Genomic DNA, 23,589 nt, shown 5'->3' with positions numbered 1-23,589 from the left:
GAAAGATAGATAACATCACTCTCCTTTTTACACTGGTGAAGTGATTCTTGCATGTTGCATGCAGTTGTTGAGCAGGATAAACATCATCACCCTTTTCCAACTGCCTTTTGTCACTTCTGTCTGAATAGTAATACCAGACCTTTTGTTCCTGTTGCCCTTTTGCTAGGCATAGGTCTCGGCCTCTTAAGAGGCCATTGTGGAACATGGACCCTAGCAATGTGTGACAGTCAGTCAAAATGTGGAATACCCTATTTTGCACAACTCGAACAAGTACCATTTCCATGGAACCTTGTTGAAGCGCACTTTCTGCAAAAAGCGAATGCTGTACATCTGTGAAATTCAATAAAAAACACACACAGCTGATTCAAATTATATAAGACATACAGTGTACTCCATTCATATATACTCATACATTTTTCTGTTTGCATATCCTTCCCTTCTTTCTTTCAATGAAATTTTCATACTCATTTTCCAAACAGATGTCCAGCAACATGCAAGTAGCTTGTAGAAACACTGGAAACACAAAGAATTACTGAAAATAAATATATTCTTATCAAACGCAGAGAGGATCACCCACTACCAAACTAAATATGTACACTTGAAGATTATAGTGTCCTGCATACTCAAAGACATAACATCATTAAAATATTAGAATATGAAAGAAACCCAGCTGGTTTTAATAGGTGTAGCAGTAACAGGGTGAACAAATAAGCAGTCTTGGTAAACATCAAGGATCAAAGCAATACTAATTTTATGGACTTCGTTGGATTCCTACCCTAACTTAGGAATGGGTGTCCATTCCCTTCAAGACAGTGAAAAGATTAAATATAATTATTGACATTAAGAGAAAAGGAGATATATAGAACCCCGTTCCATAAACGATCAATAAGTTTACATCCTGCTTTCCCCAACAAGGAAAGTATTTCTGTTGTTTACTCATAGCATGTTACAGTTGCACAAGGCCTACCATTCTTTTCAACATGCTTTCAGTTAACATCCTTCTCAAAAAAAAAAGGGAGTTGCTAGCCATTGTATAAAGCTTTTCAGACAGTTAAATTCCCCTTACCTGTACAGGTAATATAAGAAATGTTCAGCAAATCACATTGTTTGGCACAGTGAACTACTCACTAACTCCCTTTCTCTAGTTTGCACATAACTTACCTTACCTCCGGTTAGACTGACTATGATCCTTTCTCAAGTAATAATCCAACCAACGTTTTTCCACATTTGACAGAATATTCTGGGGTCAGGAATAAAAATAATCCTGAAGAATCAATCATGTCCACTCCACACCACCAAATCTAGTAACAACAGCTCCAGTCAAGTTGCTCAGCAGCCCAATATTAGCTCCACATCCTTCCATCTGCTCAAACTGGTCAAGAAGACTAAAAAAGCAACTCACATAGTCCTTTTGAAAAATCTGACCAGGACCACAATAGTCTACTTCTCAGGTTAGGTCAGATGGTACAGTACCCTGGCTGCTGCAATACACAGCTGACAGAGCTAATTGAAAGTCCAAAAAGGTTCAGATGGTTATTTCGGCTTGCTATTCTTCCCCATGGTGACAACAAAAACAGAACTTCCTCCTCTTTTATTGAAAAGACACATCTGCTAATCCAAAACTGCAAGGCAAGTACTCTTCAGTGACCTGCGATACCTTTTTTGACAGTATTGCAGTGGAGCACAAACTGTAGCAGCAAACAATTAGATGACTTTATGTGCCTCCTCATTGGCACCCCTTATGTTTGGAGATGTTGTCAGATTAGCTCATATACTGCAATGCCAATTGACTGTAATTGCGGTATATGAACCAATCAAAAAAAAAACTCAAAGCAGAGCCACCACTGTTCAGTGCAGAACAGTAGTCTTGGGCAACATTAAATGCGAAGCATTCCACTCAGTCCAGATATATATGTTCCTGTAATTTATAACATACTGAATTACAGACTCCTTGTGGAAATCACATATATTTTTTTTATTTTTTATTTTTTATTATCCCTCCCACTTATCAAAAATTAAATAAAGGTGCCCTGACACACAATAACTGCAAAGTTGGTCAAATAATGAAATACCTATGGACATTTATCTATATGCAAAGATCACTCTCACTCCCAGTATGAATGGTCTGTGAATGATCTCAGCATCATTGTGGCTTTATGAAAGATAAACAAATTACATTTTGTAGAAATAATGCAGATTTTAAGATGCAAGTATTCAGTTTGTAGATTTTTACTTCATATCACTGAGGCTTTTTATTTATTAATTACCATGTTATCACTTCATTATAATACTTCATCATTCCACTTATGGAATTTGTCAACTTTTACTTTTATGCCAATATTCTCTTATCAATCAAACACCAGTTCCGTCTTTATGTAAACAAGTAAGATTTGCCAGGGCTTTCCATTATCTTGCTTTATCTAGCCTAGGAATGGGACCAATTTCTGATTGTAAAACATTACACAAGAAATTCCTTACAGTAAATTTAGACATAGAAAAATGAATAAATGTATGCATGTTTAGGATTTTTAATATATCAGAACTTTTCTGTAATGTAGTAGGACATGTAGAAAATTTGGCTAAATATAAAATGATCCAAATTTTTTCAGTTGTGGCAATATTTCATGATTAGTACCACTTCCTTTTCATCTGAGATTGAATTATTGTGTAATAACTTGCTTCCAAAGGTAAAATATACAGTGACAAATAGCTAGAATAAATGTCTTAAAGAATCTGCAAAATAGTCGCATATATAGTATTGTCTTATTGTGAATGTTCTTGGTATACTATATCAAAATCATTTGTAATTCCTATTCCATAACCCTCTCAAACAATCTTACGACTATCATATTAACAATCCCATTTCTTTTTACTTAATTCCCAACTTCCATTTAATCTTTTATCACCATTCCCAACTACCTTTTTTTCCCTCTGATACTGCTTTGCACTATATATATATTCAAAGTTAGACCCCTCCATAACAACACCTATCAATTCTACATCATAATCTTCTTCTTTTCCCAAGTAACTCCTCAGTTCCTCCTAAGACAACTAAATTTTCAAGCTGTAGCTTTTTATACCCCCTTTTCCATACATTCCAGGGAAGACACTAGGACAACCTCTATTCCCTTAAAGAAAATACTTCTTTCTTACTTACCGTCTATCAGATTTTAGAGTCCTCCACCAACATTAAACGTCCTTCAACCCTCCAATGTCTTTTTTCTTTCTTGATTTCTACTTCCCCACTACCTGCCAACTATAACATACAGATCCCATTACTTAATTGTACTACTACTCACCTTATCCTCTGTTCTTCTTCTTCTGATACTGGGCCATCTTTCATCCTACCATGACTCTATCATAACTCTCAACATATCTCAAGCTGTGTCCCAACCACATGTTCATACTTCCTCCCTACACTTCTCAGAGCACACTGGACTATTTAATAATGCCTCTCACCGTTAATCCTAACACAGACTGGTTAACTCTATTTCAACTCAAATCAAAACAAAATTATGTGAAAAATACTCTTCAAAAACAAGTGTCAGTAATTCTCCAGTATGCTGCAATCCTTCTAGGATGATACATTTACCCTAATCCTGACCCCTCCTATCACAGTGAACATTAAGACATTTCCCTTCCACACACTACTCTAACCATACAATGATCAATCCCCAACCCTGGTAATCTAACTTTTGCTGCCATAAATGTTAAAAGCATAAGAAATAAAATTACTGAACTACATGCGTGGATTACCCAACATAAGCCTGATATTTTTGCTATAACCGAAACTTGGCTTAAACCCAGCACAAACAACTCTGAAATTATACCTCCCAGCTATAATATCATCTGTAATGATCACATATATTTTTTTATTTATTTAACATTTGTTAACCGGGAAAGTGTAACTTGGAGTGAAGCCAATTTTCAGCAGAGGCCCGGGGAGTAATGCTCCAAACGCATGTCTTTAAATGTGGGAGGATACAGGATCACCTGGAGGAAACCCACACAAATGCAGGGAAGACATGCAGACTCTGCACAAAAGGCACTCCAGCCAAGAATCAAACCAGAGAACCTCTTGCTGTGAGGCAACAATGCTACCGCTGCACCACTGCACCCTTCATAAAGAAGAAATGTGATAGTATTGCTTTAATTCTTCCCAACAACTATTACATTTCCCCTACAGCAAATCATTACCAAAATTCAATTCAGCAGAGCTTCTTATAACTTTCTTGAAATTAAAGAATTATAAACAAATATGTATTACTTTTCTTTACCCTGCCTGGCAGCAATGCAGCTATACCAGAAGATATCCTACATTGGGTATTCATAACAATTCAACAAGAAATAATACAACTAGGTGATGTGAATGTCAGTTGGTTGTACAAAAACACTAACTTGCCTACATCTAGCATGAACTTGTTTGGTCTCACACAACTAATTAATAGACCCACATATTATGTTAAGACATCAAATTCCCTATTATTCTTCACCCTAGTATTAGACCCTAGCAAGTACACCACTTCAGATACAATGTCTGACTGTCTCAGTGATCATCTCACCAGTCTATACAATCGGACATCTCAAACATCCACTTAAACAGCATGTTTATAAAACAACATGCAGCCTTTCCAAGTTTAACCCAGAAATGTTCATCCATTAACTGGAACTTCCAAATAATCCTCCTCTTAGATGATGATGATGATGATGTAAAGGAATTCAGTACAACTTTCCTGAATATTCTGAATAGCCTTGCACCTCATAGAAGGAAGAGGCTAAAAGCAGTTGTAATTTGGATATCCAAAAAGAGTAATGCAGGATAGAGAAAAAACATGGAAAGAGAGGCAACAATATAAAATATCACAATATCTTGAAAACTACAGACTGCATAGCAGTCGTACTGAAAAGCAAAAAACTATACTATAATAACTTAATAATAGTAATAATAGTAAGCACAACCCTAAAAAAAATTCTGGACAGCCATTAAAGAAATTCTGTATCCTGGCCGTAAATTCAACCCTAACCCCTCTCCCAATAACTCATCACTCAAAACCACAATACAATTCAACTGTTATTTCATAAATAGTATAGCATCTCTAATCAAGAATCCACCAACAAAAATTCCTAACCCTGCCCAGCAGCCACGTATCACCACATCCACTTTTACCTTCAAACCTGTGCCCACATCCTATATAAACTCAAACCATGCTCTACTTCAGCTGATGATCTTCCAAGTAAATACCATAAAAAACAGCCAGTAGCATTGTCTACTCTGTCTCAAGCCTGATAAACAGGTCAATCCAGGAATCCCACTTTCCCTCTGTGTGGAACAAATCAAGCATAATCCCTTTGCACAAAGGAAGAAATTCAACAGAAAATGCTAACTTTAGACTTATAGAAATTTTATCCCCCCTCTCCAAAATATGTGAAAAATGTATTCAAAAACAATTGCTAAGCTATCACCTGCAAGAAGAACTCTAAACTAAATAGATACTGTCAATAAAGCTAAAGATAATGGCAAACTAGTCTCTGCCTTATTTCTAGACTTGTCTAAAGCCTTCGACACAGGTTGTCACAGAAAACTTGTACTTCATATGCCATCATTAGATCTCGCTCAGCCCACATTTCTATGGTTTAAAAGCTACTTGTCCAATAGATATCTGTTAGTAAAATGGCAGTCCACTCTCTCTCCATACCTCCCAGTCACCAACAGTGTACCACAAGGCCCTATCCATGGTCCTGTCCTCTTTAACATCATCACCAACATCCTCCACACAACCACACAACAGGCCCCCCTAATACAGTACACATATGACTCCACACTCATTTGCACATCTGACAATCTGGCGCACATCCAAAAAAATGGCTGAAACATGGCTTTGTAACTCACAACTAATGCTTAATCTTAAAAAATATATATATATTATTTTTTTCTCTTCAATTCCTTCTCCCATGAATAAGAAAACATTTAAAGTCCTCTCTTTTGCTAATACAACCATGGAAGTCACGTTTCATAGAAAATTATTAGAGATGATAGTGGATGATATTCTTAAATTTGACCTGCATATACAAAATTGCATAAGAAATCTTATCAAAAACTAGGGATGCTTTATAGAGCCAAAAATGTTCTCGCCAATGCAACTAAAGCTACACTTTTTCATCTCACTGCTCATCTCCTCTCCACAACTTCTTCATGCTTTTCCCATCCTTACTAACCTTTAGGCATCACAAAAGTCATAACTTGAAGTATAACAAATTTGGTAAATTTACAGCAAATACCCCTTTCAGAGCCCACTGCTATATACCATTAAAAAGCCTAAATTGATTAGAACTACCCCATCAACTAACATACACAGCTTGTTACCACCTATAAAATTATCCAGAATCCCATCTGCTTGTCCAGCACTAAATAACTTTCTCTACAGCTATGTTCTTAGTCAGTCATTATGATCCAATGACCATACCACAAACCTATCAAATCTGCTGGATATTTCTGTACTTGTACCATGTTGCTAAGGTATTCACTTGGAACTGCTTATCTCTATCCAGCAGGTCAGTACTCTCCATCACATCCTTCAAAACCATTCTGAAAGAGCACTGTTCCTTCTCAACACCAGGATAAACTATTTCTTCAAATGTGGCAAACACGTATTCATACCTTCTATCTCCTTACTCTCCCTTCTTCACTCACTTCCTTACTTCTGTCAATTTCTCTTCCCCAGCTTTCTGTCTAAATATACCGTAAGCCTGATTTTCTCTTACTTCGTATTGCAATTCCTGTTTGTATTAAACTAACTTACCTTTAATTTCTGTATAAACTGGCTAATTTTTTTTCTATTAAGTCATTGTCATATAACTTGCATTTATTCTTAATCAATTTTTTTTCATATTATTCCTAATATTGTATAATTATTTAAACTGCATTTGTTTTTGTATTGTTTTTATAAAACTGTAAAATTATTATTCTTAAAATGTTTTGTAATACTTTGGAGCTTTTCTCCCCAGGCCTATGCTAAAAATGAAACAGTTGGACTTTATTCTTAATCATTTTTTTCATATTATTCCTAATATTGTATAATTATTTAAACTGCATTTGTTTTTGTATTGTTTTTATAAAACTGTAAAATTTTTATTCTTAAAATGTTTTGTAATACTTTGGAGCTTTTCTCCCCAGGCCTATGCTAAAAATGAAGCAGTTGGACTTTCCTAGTAATCAAATGTCAATAAATAAATAAATGTCTCTCTTACCCAAATGTGTATTTTTTTCATTGGAACTCACTTCTACATCATGATTATACTATTATGAAAAATAAAACTGAAACATTTTAAAAATGGTTGTAGAACGGAATGTTTCCGTGGATTAACAGTAACATTAAAGATAGTGACTAAAGATAATGTGGTTTTATCTGCCCAAATACAGGTATATATGTAAGGGTTCAGTCCTAGATAAAAATTACCTGTTGATATCTGTATGCATGAGTACACGAAAACCTACAATATAAATAGGTTCATAGGTGTGTACTAGGCTAATGGCCCTGGAGACAAGCCTACCCCATAGGATTACCCTGGCATTGTGCCACCCGACATTAGTTCCCAGTGCCTCTGTTGAGTAGAGCCATTGGAGTGATCCCGGGGTGAATTTTCTATTCCCCATCCACTCATTAAGATTTCTCTTGAGGGTCAGTGAGGTGCTCTGTTTGACATGTATGGGAAGTCTATTCCATAGCATGGGCAGTCTCTGGGTTATGAACCTGTCCCTCCAGCATGTTCTGTTGATTGTGGTAATGCGGTTGAGGTCTCTGGAGGGTGTGGTGCAGAGGGATTGGGATTTCTTTAGATGTAGCATTTCTAACAGAACTGGGTCAAACATGGCTTTGTAAGCCAAGCAGAGATCGCCTCTAAGTAGGCGATATGAGACAGATAATAGTTGGAGTTTTTTTGAGTCTCTCCATGTAGGACAAGTGTTTAAGGCCTAGGATCCTCTTTGTGAGGTACTTTTGCAGCCTCTCCAGTTGTTGCAGGTGTCTAGTGAGGTACATGCCAAATGGGGCATTGTACTCAATGATTGGCCTAATGAGGGAAGAGTAGAGGGAGACAATGACCTCTTTCTTCCTGGATGCAAAACCCTTAGTAATAAGATGTGACACATACAAGGACTTTCTGACCACAGTGGCAGTGTAGTGGTTAAAACAGAGGTTGCTGTCAACCTGTGTTCCCAGAGCTCTTATAACGCCTTCTGTGTTCAATGGACTACCATCGATGTGGTAATTCATGGGAACCAAGTTTTCCCAAAGGTGATGATGACACATTTTTGGCACTGAGCTTAAGGCTGTGGTTCTGACAGCAGTTGTTGGTCTCAGTGAGGCCTTTCTGTAGGATGTCAACATCACTTGGAGAGTTAATAATAGCTCCCAACTTGCAACCATCTGTGAACTTTCTCAGCCAGAGTTCCTTCTTGTTGGCCTGAACTTCAGAGAAGAATATACCAAATAGAAGAGGACCCAGGACTGGACCCTGTGTGACTCAACTCGTGATTGGTCGGCAGTCTGACTTGGAGTCAGCTACTTTCACACTGTGGGTTCTATCTGTGAGCCAGTTTGCAACCAACTTAGTGATATAGGGGTTGACGCCTAGCTTAATGAGTTTTTCTATGACTCCTGAGTGGAGAATGGTATCAAAGGCCTTGGGCAGATCAAGGTAGGCTGTATGAACCACCTTGTCTTCATCCACAGCTCTGTTGACTGACTCAAAGAAGTTGACCGGGTTGAGCAGGTGTGATCTACCCTTCACAAAATCAAACTGTGTGGGATCCAGAGTTTGGAGATTCCCTATATCCTTGTTTATTAGGTCCATGATGATAGCTCTGCATATCAGACTCATCAGGTTAATGGGGCAATAGTTCCCAGGGTCTGTAGTTGCTCCTCCTTTGTGGAGAGGGATGACTGTAGCAGTGTACCATTCGGTATGGACAAAGCCTGAGGTGAGGCTGTGATTGAACAGGGCACACAGATGTGGTGCCAGTTCACTCTGTAGTTCATATAGAACACAGCCAGGGATATTGTCAGGTCCCACAGAAGCTGTATTCTTGGCCTTGAACAGTGCTGTTTTAACCTGTGTGGTAGTAATACTGGGTGCCTGGCAATCTACTAGTATTGTGATTGGTAGTTTGGGGGGGGGGGGTAAAGTTGGCACTGAATCTTTCAGCCAGTATATTGGCAGTATCTGTTGGCTCAATATAGGAGGTATCATTGTGCAGTAGCTCAGAGCAAATCTGGGTATTGCCATGGAGATTCTTTACATAACTGTAGAAGGCCTTGTGGTTGTCTTTACTGTCTACTGCAATTCTGTTTTCATAGCTAGCTTTAGAGGATTTGAGGAGGGATCTCAGCTTTTTGTTAAGGCTAATAAGGGAGTTTTTTCAGTCTTGGGACCTCACCTTATTCCGCATCAGATTATTTCTTCTGTTGTAGAGTTTGTTGATGACAAGGGACCACCAGATTGGCTTCCTTTTTTGGAGGAGAGTGTCTTGGTTCTATTGGGTATGGTGAGATCCATGCATTTGGATAAGTTTTTCATGATGGTTACTTTTGCGGGGGGGGGGGGTGAATTTCCAAGGTGATTAGTTTGTGGTCGGAGTTAACCAGAGACGAGTTGACTATTGGTGTAGATCAGTGGTTGCCCATGTAGTGGGGGTAAGAACAAGCTGGACAAGGGCATTGGAATTAATGAATTCCAGGAAATGTTGGGCAAGTGTATTAGAATGACCTGGTCCAGGGCATTGGAATTAATGAATTCCAGGAAATGTTGGGCAAGTGTATTAGTACATGAGTAGTGTTCCTAGTTAATGGAGGGGGTAGTTGAAATCGCCCAGTATGAGAGTGTTAGGTTGGACCCTAATGTTCTCCAGGGTGCTTAGGAATGTGGAGTGTGAATCTTGGGACATGGTTGGGGACCTATAGCAGGCTACGACCTGAATTGCTGTCTTACCCAGTGTTAGTTGCACCAAAAGTATCCCTGATGTGTTATGTTGGGCCACCAGTCTGGAGGTGCGCGCATCCTTTATGGATATGAAAACACCACCATCTTTGGAGCTTTGGTTCAAGTTCTGGGGCTGAAAGGTGTGGAATGAGTTACAGCCTGGTAGTGCAGGGGGGCTTTCTGCTGCTTTGAACCAGGTCTCTGTTACAGCACAAATGTCGATGTTCTCCATTTTAAGGAGTGTTTCAAGTGAGTGCATTTTGAGATTTAGACTTCATGTTATAGGTAGGTACTAGGCTATTGGCTCCAGGGCCTATATAAGCCTAGCCAAAAAGGTTCCCTGGCTTTCGCCACCCAAGAAAGTTATTTTCCTGCGCCGCTGTCTAGCAGAGCCACAGAAGTGATCCCTGGGGTGAATTTCCTATTACACATCCAATAGCTTTATACATTTTGCTTTTGATAATTCATAGATGTTCTAAAAAAGATCATATCTGAGTCATAGAAAAACACCTTGTCTGCAATCTGCTAATTATAAAAGATAGATATGGGTTTTTAGCTAACACCAGTGTTTGTTATATAGCATACTATAGTATAAATCTGTTGTAACAAAAAAGTGAAATAGAAAACTTTTTTTTTCTTTATACAGTTTTAAAATGTGCAGTATGATTGTTTTCAAAAATTGGAATTTTGTTCAAGTGAATAGAATATTATTTAGTATATTATTTTCATTATCATTATTATTTACATTTTTATATTAAATCACTGATTGTTTTTCTCTGTCTCTTGAAAAGTTTTCAACCCACTTCGTTCACCCTCGTTAACACTCGGGCTCACACCGTTCCCCTGCCCTACCCCTAATTCCCAGCCATCCTGTCTGTCTTTACATTTATACTTCCATACCACCATCCACATATTCCTCTAACCAATACCATCAGTTTCCTCCAGTAGAATAACAACCAACACAATTGTTCCCAATAGTAACACCCACTCTAGTTTACCACCCAAGTTTCTCTCACAAATTGTCTTAATCCTTGCCTCCTATAACTATCAATTTACATCTATACAACCAACCCACTACCATCCGAACATTTTTATCCTAATTTATAATAAGGATGAAACCTAAGTTAAATAAGATGCCCCTAAATCAGATTATTTTACTATTTTTTTTTTACTATTATCACCAATTATCAAAACCATTTCCTTCAGATACTTAGGACTTCAACCAATCCTCACAAAGAATATCAGCAGCTACACAACCTGTCTTTCCCTATCTGTACAAACAAACAACATCTGATTTAGTTTTCTATAACTATCTTAAAACTAAGCATTCAAATTTAGGATCAAATATAAACCAAAGGCCACAATATAACTGGCCACAATCTTCTATCTATAAAATATCAGTTCAAAATATTAGCAGAGATATTCACCCCATTTAACACATCTCAGCAAAAAAACAGAATCCAAACCACCTTACTAAATATGAACCTAAGAAGTATGTGCAATAAAATCCATGACATACATGCTTATCTTGCCACATACACTCCTGACGTAGTCATAGCTACTGAAACCTGGTTAAAAAAAGAAATAAAGAATAATTTGATCACTCCCCCTCCCCCCCAGGATATAATATACTTAAGCATGACAGACAAAACAAGAGTGCAGGTGGTGTAACAATTATCTATAAAAAATTCTCTAACCATCACCCTATTTGCACAGGAAGTACACAGATGTAACTGTGCTGAACTACTAATAATACTCCTAAAAATCAAAAACAGGAAAATTATATGTTTAACAGCAATTTATATACCACCAGGGAATAACACTGATATTGCTGAAAATATTGAGTATTGGATATCCCATAAAATTAACCATGAAACTGTAATACTTAAGAGACTTAAATATAGACTGGCAACCCATAACATTCTACTACCCCCACTAAACCCATAAACTTGTACAACTTCAAGCAATTAATAACCACATACTAACATATTTCAGCGCGTTTCAGAGCTTGCTGATCCCTGGGCTTTGTTTGCAGTTCCTGTTACTGATTCTTTACCTAATTTGGAAGAGAGGAAGTTCCCTTGCTTACCAGTGGGAGTGGGAAGCATTGAGCTGCCTGTTGGTCCAGTTTTGTGAGGTTTCAGCCAGCAACTTGTAGTTTATTGGTCGTTTTGGGCCAGTTCCTAGCTTCTTTCAGCCCCCTGATATAAAAAACGCTAAACGCGCGTTTGCGCAATTTAGCGCGGAGTTGCCACTGTTGCACACTAGGGCAGCGGCGGTTAAGCAGGTTTAAACTATTCGGGCTACCTAAAGTCCACTCTTCAAATTTTCCCTTAAAACTACCTTTTTCGAACTATACTACTGATCTATTCAGCGTATCCTATAACTATAAAGATCATCTCTACTTGACTCCAAGTAGACTATTCTCTATCTGTTAAACCTAGCACTTGCTCCTACAGTACTTATTACCTTGATACGGCTCTCCTGTCATAGATAGTACCCCAAAAAAGGCAACCCCCCATTTCTCGGTCACCCACGTCCCCCGGAATCTTTTTTAAAGTTTTTTGTCTATTCCTTCTAGCATGTCGAGGGATCAGTTGCTAGTGTCCTCTCCTGCTCAGCTGGTGAACCTGGGAATATTGAGGCAATGTTACAATTGCCTCATGTACACAGACAACCCTCTCCTCCTCCCACAAAACACAAATACATGCGAGAGATGCAACTATACGGCCAAACTGGAGGCTGAGCTCTCTCAACATAGGACTGGCAAGACCAGTCAGGAGGAGAAGGTTACCACACACACTATAGACCCAGTCTCACATAGTACCATCACAACCTCAAATCATACACATAAACACACAAAGACATACTCGGAGGCTCTGATCAAAAATCTACCAAAACAGCAGAGGCCACCAAAGCAGACACCCAAACAACCACCACCTCAGAACACAACACCTGCAACACATAGACCTCACAGTCAGAGTGTCAAACAGTCACAGCCCTTAAGGCCAAACATAATGCCAGACACACTAGTCATTGGTGACTCCATAGTCAGACACACTGACGTCCCGCTCACCAGACTGAGTAAGGAGAAGGTCACAGTTAGCTGCCTGTCGGGCGCTAGAATCCGCCACATAACGCAAGCACTCAGGTCTCTCAACAGCAGGTACAAATATGACTCAGTCATTGTCCACGCTGGTGTAAACGACCTGAGACGTACCTCCTTGGACTACATGAAAAGAGACATTGAGGAGCTCTCTGATTATGTAGCCCAGGCAGGTATGACCCTGACCTTGAGCAGTATCCTACCTTCACCAAGAATGATGCCACAATACAGAGATAAGATGATCAGCTTTAACAATTGGCTTAAACAATGGTGTCATTCAAAGGGGATCCAGTGTCTGTCTGCCTGGGATGACATGCTGGACAAGCCACGCTGCTTCGCAAGGGACGGCTTGCACCTGTCACCCCTGGGATTCCGGATATTGGCAAAGGCTCTTGCCACCCCCATAGTGCCTTTTTTAGGTAAGGCTCAAATTCTAAACCTACCACCCTAGAACACAAAAAAGGAAAAAACTAAGGGTAATGCTGCTCAATGCCAGAAGTCTAAATCTCAAAATGCACGCACTCGAGGCCCTTCTCAGTATGGAGAACATCGATGTCTGTGCTGTGACAGAAACCTGGTTCAAGGCTCCTGAGAGCACCCCAGCACTATCAGGTTTTACCTCATATCATGCGTTCCGGCCCCAAAATCCGGACAATACCAAGAAAGGAGGGGGGGGGTATCCATATTCATCAAGGACACCCACACCTCAAGACTGGTGGCAACGCACGATGCATCGGAGACCATCCAGATGCAATTAACCATAGGCAAGACTGCTCTGCAAATTGTAGCATGTTACAGGCCACCCTCACAAACTCAGGAACCTCACATGGCCTTCCTGAAAACACTAGAGGGGATAAATGTATCACCAAACACCATCATACTAGGTGACTTCAATTACCCTAATATAGACTGGAAACACTACTCAAGCCCAAACACCCTAGCCCAAAGGTTCCTGGAATTCATAAACTCAAATGCCATGGAACAACTAGTCACCATCCCCACAAGAGGAGATAACATACTTGATCTCATCATCACGAACATGGGAGCACAATGTTCAACACCGGAAGTATACCCCTCACTGGTGAGATCAGATCACAAACTAATCTCGCTGGAGGTCCTCATCCCACCCCCACCTGAAATAAAAAAGACCACAGTAAAGAACTTCTCGAAAGCCGACTTCACACTCCTAAAGACTAGTGTGGTCTCCTTTAAGGCCCCCGAGCAGGCAGAAAACAGTACTCAAGCCGCTGAATCACGTACAAATGCCTTCTACCAGCACCTGCAGGACTGCATGGATAAGGCAATCCCAAGCAAAACAAAGACTCTTTGTACCAAAGGCAAGCGTCCAGTCTGGTGGACCCCAGCCATAAACAAACTCTACAACAAAAGGAGGAAGCTACTACAAGATAGAGCAAAATCCTTAAAAGGTAAGACACCCTTGATCACTATAAGTAAAAAACTAAGAGCTCTCATAAAATCATCCAAAGCAAATTTTGAGAGAAAAATAGCTAAAGACTCAAAAGACAATCATAAGGCCTTCTTTAGCTATGTTAGAAACCTGGGAGGAAACTCCCAGATATGCTCAGAACTAGTTCAAAATGATGTGAAGATTACTGATCCTACAGACATTGCCAACATACTGGCTGACAGGTTCAGTGCAAACTTCTCCCCCCCAAAAGGAGAGATATCTATACCAAACGATTGCAGCCCCCCAAACATCTCCAACGCCCAAGTGAGAACTGCTCTCTCCAAAGCAAAAAACACAGCATCCATGGGACCTGATGGTGTCCCCGGCTGTGTGCTCCATGAACTCAATGAGGAATTAAACCCACAGCTAGGACAGCTGTTTAATCAAAGTCTTACCTCCGGATACGTACCCAGGGAGTGGCGCACTGCAACTGTGGTCCCACTTCACAAAGGCGGTGCCTCCACCGACCCTGAAAATTACCGGCCCATTAGCTTGACAAGCCTTATCTGCAAAGCCATGGAGAGGATCATAATGGACCTCATAAATAAAGACATAGGGAATTTGCAGACTTTGGATCCAACCCAGTTTGGCTTTGTCAAAGGCAGATCATGCCTTTTAAACTTGGTTGACTTTTTCGAAACAGTCACCAGAGCCATTGATGAGGGAAAGGCAGTCCATACAGCCTACCTCGATCTGGCGAAGGCCTTCGATACAATACCCCACTCGGGTATCACTGAAAAACTCATCAGCTTAAATGTTAACCCATACATCACAAGATGGGTTGCAAACTGGCTGAGTGACAGAACCCACAGGGTCAGAGTTGCTGGCGCCATGTCAGACTCAAAGCCTGTCACAAGTGGTGTCCCACAGGGCTCAGTCCTGGGCCCACTCTTGTTTGGCATCTACTTTTCCGAAGTACAAGCAAACACAGGAGGGTTATGGCTGACAAAGTTTGCAGATGACTGCAAACTGGGCCATAGTAGAAAACACATCTGACACAGATATCCTTCAGAAGGGTCTCACAGAAACGGATAACTGGTGCCAGAGCCATGGCCTAAAGTTAAATGCCAAAAATGCATAGTCATACCCTTCGGGAAAAACAAGGTTACCCCTAGCTACCAAATAGGTGGCAATCCACTGAGCACAGAAGAAGTTATCAGGGACCTGGGGACCCAGGTTGATAGTAGTCTGTCATTCGACACCCATGTAGCTAAAGTAGTTAGGAAGACCTTCTACATTGCCCACCTTATCATGAAGGGATTCTCATCTAGATCAGGGAGGTCATAGTCTCCCTTTACTCATCACTCATCAGACCAATGATCGAGTACAATGCCCCATTCGGAATGTATCTGACCCGACACTTGCAGTAGCTGGAGAGGCCACAAAAGTTCCTCACCAAAAGGATAAAGGGTCTCAAAAATCTGTCCTATGCTGCCCGACTGAAAGAACTCCAGCTCTATTCAGTCGCTTACCGCTTGCTCAGAGGTGACCTTTGCCTAACATACAAGGCCATGTCAAACCCAGATTTGATGAATATGCTTCACCTCAAAAAATCCAGATCCATCAGAGCCCCAAGGGCGGGAGACTTAAACCTCGACACGGCTATTAATAGGACGTGCTGGAGGGATAGATTCATCACCCAAAGACTCCCTATGCTGTGGAACAAAATCCCAGTATATGTGAGGCAGAGCACCTCGCTGGCCTTGTTCAAGAGAAATCTTGACCAATGGATGGGAGATCGCAGATATACCCCAGGGATTACCTCAGTGTCACTGCTCGACAGAGGCACAGCAAAATAATGGGTATAGTTCCCCATACTAAAGGGGTGGCGTAAGCCACAAAAAGATGGGCTAGGCTTGTAAATGCCCTCGGGCAGATAGCCTAGTATGAACCTATGAACCTATGAACCTATATGCTATTAGAACTCACTGTAACCAAATTAACATTTAATCTGTAATCAAATACCAAATACAACCATTTCAGCAAAGATGTTTTCAATGAAACAATAAAAAGATATAACTGGAATTTACTTAGAACAATGCCACTAGATACTCCTATAGAACACTTTAATAATGTATTCTTAAAGACCTTAAAAAATCTAGAACCAGTATGTAATAAAAGAGCAAAGTTTAACCCCCCACAATGGCTGTCAAAGGAATAAAAAGTAAAGGGTTAAAGCCTGGAAAAACTGTATAAAAATAGAACTCAAAATGCTCTCCAGCAGTTTAGATATCTTAGAAACCTTGCAAAACTCCATGTCAAACAGGATAAACAAGCATACTATACTAGCCTACAAGACAAGCATATGAACAACCCAAAACCATTTTGGTCGTCACTAAATAAAGTACTCCACCCTGGAAGACCACTAGTCCCTCTCCAAAAACAGACAGTACAAGAGGCAACCCCCACACAGTTTAATTCATGCTTTATACAATCAATTTTATCTCTCTTAGTCACTAACATATCTGCCCCCCTCCAACCAAAACCACTTACAGTCCATCAGTTTTAGTCCATTGCCAACCTTACTTGCAAGCAAGTTGCTCCTTAAACTAAAAACTACATCTATAGCTGCAGACCAACTGCCATCAGACTACCTAAAAGTGGCTGCAGAAGTCATAGCCTTCCCTGTGTCCATACCTAATTAATAGGTCCATAACAGGAAGATACGTCCCATCACTGTAGAAAAAATCCTACATCATACCACTGCACAAAGGCAGGCACATCTACAGAGTTTAATAACTACAGACCAATAACGATTCTCTCCCCTCTCCAAAATATTAGAGAAATGCATCCATATGCAGCTGATGCAATACCTAACCTCAAATAACCTGCTCTCAGTAACACAACATGCACAGCACCACTACTGCTCTACTACATTTTACGGATATAATAAACTGACAGACATGATGGTCTGCTTGTGTCCACCATGTTCTTAGACTTGTCAAACACATTTGATACTGTCTCACACCTGCAACTGCTCATTCGACTCTCTCAATTGGACTTTCATAATACTCCTTGCTGATCTTTAATTACCTATCTGAAAGGCATCAACCATTAAATGGCAACAAACCTACTCATCTTGTTCTTTTTCCATACTTTAATTCACTAGGTTGCATTTTAAAACTCCTGTGTGGGATTATAGTGAATACATAAAATTTGGACAGATAGTGTGTTACATCTTGAAGACAAAAAAAATCAACAGAAACTGGCAAAAATGGCATTAGGAAAAATTAATAATCCCTTACAGAAGGTAATGTAGGGAGAATCACAAGGAAATAGATCAAAAGGAAAAGGTCTCTGTAGCTCAAGATAGAATTCAAAGATCAGTGAAAAGCCATTGTAGCTCAACATAGAAGTCATGTAAGTCTTCTTCCTTCGGCTTTTCCCAGTTAGGGGTCGCCACAGTGGATCATCTGTCCACTCATGATTGGCAGTGGAGTTTTTACAGTGTCGAGTTGCCAGCCCAGTGCCCAACCTTCCACAGAAGGCACACAGACACAGACACACACACACACACACACACACACACACACACACACACACACACACACACACACACACACACACACACACACACACACACTCACGCCTAGGGCCAATTTAGAGTGTTTAATCCATCTTCAGCATTTCTTTGGGATGTGGGAGGAAACTGGAGCACCCGGAGGAAACCCACACAACCACAGGGAGGACATGCAGACTCCACACAGAAGGCACTCCAGCCGAGGATTGAACGGTAGAACCTCTTGCTGTGAGGCGACAATGCTAACCGCTGCACCATTGCGGCCGCCCAATAAGAATTAAAAAACAGCATGTCTTTAGAAAGTGAAAGGGATCAGAATAAGTAGTTAAACATGAATAAGAAGAAGCTGCAAAGATGGCAGTCACAGAAGACAGAAAAATCAAGGCAAGGAACAAGAGAAGGCAAAATGTATTCTTTTGGTGCATAGCAGAAAAATAGAAAGGTACAATGATCAGCTGACTGCATGGCATTTGGATAAGTAGAGCAAGCAGAAACTCTGAATGATTTTTATGCCCCATCTTTACTAAAATAAATGAGGCAGAGTTCCCAAAGTTGAAGGTGATAAAAGGTAAACATATGGAATGATTGAGCAGAGAAGGAGTTGTAAATAATAGTTAAAGACAAAGAACAGTGACCAGATGGGTAGCCTCATATGGCATTTAAAGAATTGTTTGAAGTGTTGACTAAGCATCTAACAGAAATGCTCAACTGAGCCTTCATCTGTTGGGACAGTCTAGATAACTGGAAGTATACAGCTGTCTTGACACTGTACAAAGTAGCTCCAGAAATATCCCAAACAGCTTTCAACCAGTATGCCTGACCTCAGTAATGTAAAAGGTCATTGCATAAATACTTGAAAGAATTGGAAGGCTTTTGGAGTATTATATTTTCCAGCATATCAACCAACATAGGTTTGCAGCAAGAAATTCCTAATGCAATCCAGTAATGTCACTAGATTATTTCAGAAGAAAATGCTGGTAAAATATCATATTCTTAGATAGAAGCAAGGTCTCTTATTTCATTCGAATGAAAGGTAGCTTATGGGAGTTAGTGGTAGAAAATAAAATCATGAGATAGATGATGATAAGGCGGCTATAGGACAGGTTTCAGACACAGCACTATGTTACTATCAAGAGGACATGTATGTGGTGAGGTACCACAGGGCTTTGGCATCAGATACATGTTGTTTAATGTATATTTCAAGTATGTTAAGCTTAGCATAGAAAACACAAGAGATCTTTTCACACACAACATTAAAATAGGGGCAAGAGGTGAAAAATGTGACATTCTTAAGGGGAAACATGAGAAAGAAGACGTGTGACAGTAGGAGTTTGGTACTTTAAAATGCAAGATGCTGCATCTACAAAACAAAAAATCTGGGTCTGTATGCAAGCTAAAGCGAGTGAAGCCACAAAAAAAGAAAATTACTTGAGGGTATTTGTAGCTGTATCTTTAGCAGTGAACCACCAAGGTCAATGCAAAAAGGAAGCAGCCAAGGCCAAAACAATATTAAGCTGCATCTCTGGGCATAGACTACTGGAGCAAGTAAGCAGTTCTCTTGCTCTTTAGATTGTTTCATGAGACCTTATTTAGAACACTGTTGTCACCTTGACATCTGTATATGGAAGAGAAAGCAATAATAACAGAAAGCAGTAATGATAGAAAGGTGCAGGTGAACCATTGTGATGGCAAAATGAATTATAGATGCTTGAGAAGGTGGGCCTTTTCTTTCGAGAGGATAGAAGGGAATACGGGCTGATGTTAATAAAACTTGTAAAAGAACTGAACTAATCTTAACAAAGCACTGGATGTTGTCAGGTGAGGGTATGTTTCTGAAAGAAATGATAACTTCAGCCCAGGCATGAGAAAGTACTCTGTTGTACAAATGGAATGGGAACCCAACCTGGTAGCTCATTTTCTAGAAAGGGAATTGGGTGACTAATAATTGATGGTAGGACAGTAGAGGAGTAAGATGGAGTAAGGGCTCCATCTGTCTGCACATGGAGAGAATGAAACAAAGCCACTTTTATGCTTTGTTAAACAGATTAGGATTAATGCATAACCCTGATATATCTGTGATAGAACAGTATGCAGGCTTTCTAATTCAGGATTGATGCATTTTTATATATACTGTGACATTACTTTGTTTTTGTTTAGGACATCAATGACTGGGTAGGACCACCAAGCAATGCAAATGGTTCAACCAAACCTGTTACAGTTAATTCTGACACAACCTGTGGCAATGATTGGATCTGTGAGCACAGATGGCGACAGATAAGGTATGTAAGTCTTGTTTACTAATATAAATTCTCTATGTATTGAAATGTGAATGTGATCTATACCTGGAGCTTTTCTCCCTGGACCTCTGCTGAAAATAGTTACATAAATAGATAGACTATCCCAATAAACAAATGTCAAATAAAATAAAATAAAAATAAATATGTCAGTTCAGTTTTTATTCAAATGGTAATCTGGTTGATACATTTGTGAATTTATTATTACTTAATAAACTAAACCACTCTTACATCTCCAAGTGGGAAAGCTGTGTGATAGCCAAGTGTGCAGCAATGCATAACTGATCAAATCATATGCTCGTTGAAACCAAGGACATTATCTTTACTGCTGTCCAAGGTGCAGCAACATCAGAGTTAACTCTAGATAGATATAGATATGTCTATATCCAATGTATATACATGTATATTATTGAAAACTTGTTTGACTTAAAACTCATTTTTAGAAAACCTTCTCCACAACAAATATACCATAAAAAATCCAAACACCCCTTAATTATATTTGCTAACTTCATGATCTCAAAGCCATTGTGAAAAGAACAAAAACACAAGACACAGTAAATCACTGCTGGAGGTCAAACACAAACATCTAGAGATCTGGGAGTACAACATGACAGTGACTATTGCAATCCAGACATACTCTGCTAGATTCACTTCCCAATAACTACTGGGATAAGGAATGACATCATCACATATGTTTCTATAGACTTCTAATTTTTTTTATGAAATTAGTTTTCAATCAAATGATTTTGACCATTTGGAATTCAGTGAAATGAACATTCAATCAAATAACATTGACCAGTGTGTGTGTGTGTGTGTGTGTGTGTGTGTGTGTGTTATATATATATATATATATATATATATATATATATATATATATATGTATGAGTCTACTGTGTTTGATTGAAAGCTCATTTCACTGAAACTGAATTCACCCTGACCAAATCGCTAAAAGCTCAAATTACTGAAAACTCATTTCATGAATCTCATTTCACTAAAGTGAAGTACTAGCACTGTGTAGAGCACTATAAGGCAAGTAAAAGGTATATCACCTTTTCCCCACTGTAGTGCGATCCTGGACTTAGTATATATAGTTAGGGGGGTGGAGGGGCACAGCCCTTCCACTTATTTTGGGTATATAGTGTCTTCTGCAAAGAGTTAGTCATTAGTGTTGTAAGTATGCATGTCTGTGGCTTAAAATGTATTATTTTGAAGCTTTCAGTGATATATAATACAAAACCAAACTAGGTGGGGGGGGCTATGCCCCCCACACCCCCAATATATATATATATATATATATATATATATATATATATATATATATATATATACTAACTCCAGGATCTCACTACAGTAGGGAAAAGGGCATATACCTTTTACTTGCCTTACAGTACTCTATGCAGTGCCAGTACTTCAGTTCAGTGAAATGAGATTCGGTGAAATTAGTTTTCAGTAATTTGAGCTTTCAGCGATTTGGTTACGGTGAATAAAAAGTCAGTGAAATGAGCTTTCAATGAAACAAAGTAGACCCATATATATATATATATATATATATATATATATATATATATATATATATATATATATATATGGATCTGCTTCAGTAGATCGAACATATGGATTACTGAAACTCTAAATAATGAAACAAAAGACCGCAAATTAAAAATACTGAAAGGGTAACATTTTGAAAGTTGAAAGAACGAGCAACCTCCTCTGTGCATGTCTGACAACACTCAGACGTTATGAATGGAGGTTGCGCACAACACAAACAAGAGGTACTACAGTTAAATAATTTAAATTAAAACTATATCATTTTCAATGTTTTTGCAGTGGGGCAAGCCCTCATGCACCCCCACACCCCCTGCTAATTATGTATATTCCAACTCTGAGATCACACTACAGTGGAGAAGAGAATAAATTTTCCAATCCTCACTGCACCGCAATCTCATTCAGAAAAGTTGAAAGATATACATTTTTACCTTAAATCAACTGTAGCTATTTTTTTTTCAACAATGTTAATGTGTAAACACATTAACTAAAGGTCATGAAGCCATACCATACATATTTATTTTATTCTACATAGCTTTTGATGGAGTGACTTTAACTCATCTTGCCAGGATCCAGACAGTTCAGATATACCATAGGTCCCATGGGTCATGTGTGATATTAAGTAAAATTTTCAATGTTATTTCTAGTTTTGTATACTTTACTTGGAATCTATCAGTTGTCTTCAATGACCTATTAAGAGAATCATTAAAAAGTAAATATTTATAATTTCTAAATTTGCAGTGCTTTGGTGATGGTTTTCAGAACTAAGGCAGGATGGAAGGGAAGAGAAGCACTTGCCATGGTGCAAAAAGTCATTCTGAAGAACAATAATTATTTAAAGATATGTTGCATACTATGACAATGATATATGCATGTTGTTAATGAAAATATTCCTGCCATCTTGTCGTCTAACATTATAGATAGAAAACTTAAATAGTTTCAAAACTTTGCTTAAACAGCACCTGTGCCAAAGATGATTCTGTTCTTTCTGCTCACCTGGTTAGCTTTACTCAGATTGCTTTTCTCCAATTCTTACAGCCAGTTTGCTTACCCAGTCTTTTTGTACCTTATACTGTACGCATACTGTACTTATTTCCTAAACTCTTACTTTTCTTATTTCTCTCACATGCTACCACTAACTGCAATTCCTCTTCTGTCCATTTATCTTCCTGCTCATTTCCATAACTTCTCCTTTCATATCTCTCTTACCCTGTTAAGTAAGTTGCATTCTACTTGTCTGTCTGTAAACTCAAAATCATCCCAGTTTGATCTTTTCCCTGCAGCCATCATGCTTTTACTACATTAATTGTTATTGTATGTTATTTCCCTATTCAATAATTAGCCAATTTATGATGTCCATTGCTTTTAGTGTTAAAATGCTATATTCATGTAAGAAATATATAAAAATATTTAAAAATTATATACGTATGCTCATGTGCAGATGTTTTTACCTTGCAATTGTAAATGTACATCATGTGTAACTTAAATGTAGAGCTTTTCTCCTCGTGCTTCCACTGAAAATGGGTTTTACCCAGTCGAACTTTTCCTGTTCAACAAGGTCAAATAAATAATTAAATAAATACATAAATACATGAATTATTAACTGATTTAGAGGTACAAGCTAATAAAGATACAGCAGAACAACTGTTTTGAATATTTCATTTGTGTTGCAAGACTC

At 38.9% G+C, this 23,589-nt stretch overlaps 1 protein-coding gene across 2 annotated transcripts in view; it reads left to right on the top strand.

Moving 5' to 3' along the window:
* The window catches only part of LOC122813586 (pancreatic alpha-amylase-like), an 883,322-nt gene that overhangs the window by 563,751 nt on the left and 295,982 nt on the right, over positions 1-23,589 (top strand). For both annotated transcript variants that reach the window (XM_044085993.1, XM_044085992.1), the window contains exon 8: positions 20,230-20,351. In XM_044085993.1, the coding sequence (XP_043941928.1) occupies positions 20,230-20,351 (122 nt within the window). The remainder of the gene's footprint in view (positions 1-20,229; positions 20,352-23,589) is intronic.

The sequence above is a fragment of the Protopterus annectens genome, chromosome 10.part0, assembly GCF_019279795.1.
Source record: "Protopterus annectens isolate FY-2018-M chromosome 10.part0, PAN1.0, whole genome shotgun sequence".
NCBI lineage: Eukaryota > Metazoa > Chordata > Ceratodontiformes > Protopteridae > Protopterus > Protopterus annectens.
Note: the sequence above shows the minus strand (reverse complement) of the source record. Positions and strands in the feature narration are given on the sequence as shown.